A 1,556-nucleotide genomic window follows, 5' to 3' on the forward strand; every position below is an offset into this window, starting at 1 on the left:
GTCCTGTTTTATAACAGTGGCATTATGCAGTATTTATCCTTTTGTCACTGAGATATTTCACTAAGCATAATGTCCTCCAGGGTCAAACATTCTGAATAATATTTCATGAGTTCATTGTTTTTCAGTGCTGCATAATATTCCGTTGTGTGAATATACCACATCTTTATCCGTTGTTTGTTCATGGACATTTGGGTTGTTTCCATCTCTTTTGCTATTGTGAACAATGCAGCAATAAACATGAATGTGCATATATGTGTTTGGGTGGCAATTCTGATTTCTTTAGGGTATATTCCTAGTAGTGGAATTGCTGGGTCAAATGGTATTTCTATTTTCAACTTTTTGAGAAAGTGCATACTGCCTTCCAGAGTGGTGTTCCCACCAACAGTGAATAAAAGTTGTAGCTTCTGCATGACCTCACCAGCATTTGTTGTTTGCTGCTCTGTTGAATTTTGTCATTGTTACTGGGGTGAGATGATATCTCATAGTTGTTTTGATTTATATCTAGCTCTAAGAGAGCTAGTCATTTTTTTTATTATTATTAAATTTTTTTTTTAATTTTTTATTTTTTTTTAGAGCTAGGCATTTTGAACATTTCTTCCTATGTTTTGTTTGCCATCTGAATATCTTCTTTGGTGAAGTGTCTGTCAATATCCTCTGCTTAATTTGAGATTGGGTTCTTTACCTTTATTTTGTTGTTGTGGAGCATTTCTTCATGTGTTTATTAGCTGTGTCTTTTTGGTGAAGTGTCTATCCAGGTCCTCTGGATATTCTGTGGTTAAGTTGTCTTTATTGTTGAGATCTTGATGTTTTCTATTCATTTTAGAGCTACATCTTGAAATTCTTAATTTTTGAATAAGGGACTATTTTTTTTTTTAAATTTTGACTGAGACTCAATATTATGTAGTGACTCTAGTCAGGTGCAGTCAATAAGAGAAAATTAAAAGATTGGTGCTCAAATTTGCTGGGAGATCATGTAGTGGCCTTGAGAGAATGAGCAAACACGTTCCTAATTCTTTTGTGCCTCAGTGACCCCATCTGTTAAATTGAGACAAATCTTTATTGTGAGGTATTCTCTAATGGGAAGGCATAATTAATAACTAGTTTGATGCTAGCACATAGTAGATCTATTTCTATCCATCCATCCATCTATTCTACATCTTTTTATGTTTCCATGTAACTTTTTCTCTATCCAACCAATCATCCACCTATTCAACCATCTGTCTAGACATTCAACACACATTTACTGTTTGCCAATTTATGCAAAGCATTCTGATGAGCTCTGTGTGGGGTGCAGAGTTTAAAAACTATATTTTCAGAAAGCTTGTAATACCAGAAATAAAGCTTATCCTTATAATATTTCTACAAACACAATTAAAATACAGTAAAAGTATTAAATGTAACATCAGTCAGAATTCCTCTAAATTTGATACTATATTCTTCTTTATATAGTTCAGTTTCTTTTTTTTTTTTTTTTTTTTGGTCTATGATCAGATCTTTTAATTGTACATGTGTCTCAGGTCCTCTGTAGGGGGGAGAACCCCCTTCCTCACTTGAGT

The 1,556-nt window shown here is 33.5% G+C and overlaps 1 protein-coding gene across 1 annotated transcript in view; it reads right to left on the minus strand.

Moving 5' to 3' along the window:
• Nucleotides 1-1,221: 1,221 nt before the first annotated feature.
• LOC102865751 (coiled-coil-helix-coiled-coil-helix domain-containing protein 10, mitochondrial-like) overlaps nucleotides 1,222-1,556 on the minus strand; it is an 861-nt gene continuing 526 nt past the window's right edge. Inside the window, exon 2 of the mRNA XM_006884152.1 lies at nucleotides 1,222-1,359. Coding sequence (XP_006884214.1) covers nucleotides 1,222-1,359 — 138 coding nt within the window. The remainder of the gene's footprint in view (nucleotides 1,360-1,556) is intronic.

This window comes from Elephantulus edwardii, unplaced genomic scaffold (genome assembly GCF_000299155.1).
Source record: "Elephantulus edwardii isolate Elephantulus edwardi_28Jun2011 unplaced genomic scaffold, EleEdw1.0 scaffold00031, whole genome shotgun sequence".
Taxonomy (NCBI): Eukaryota; Metazoa; Chordata; class Mammalia; order Macroscelidea; family Macroscelididae; genus Elephantulus; species Elephantulus edwardii.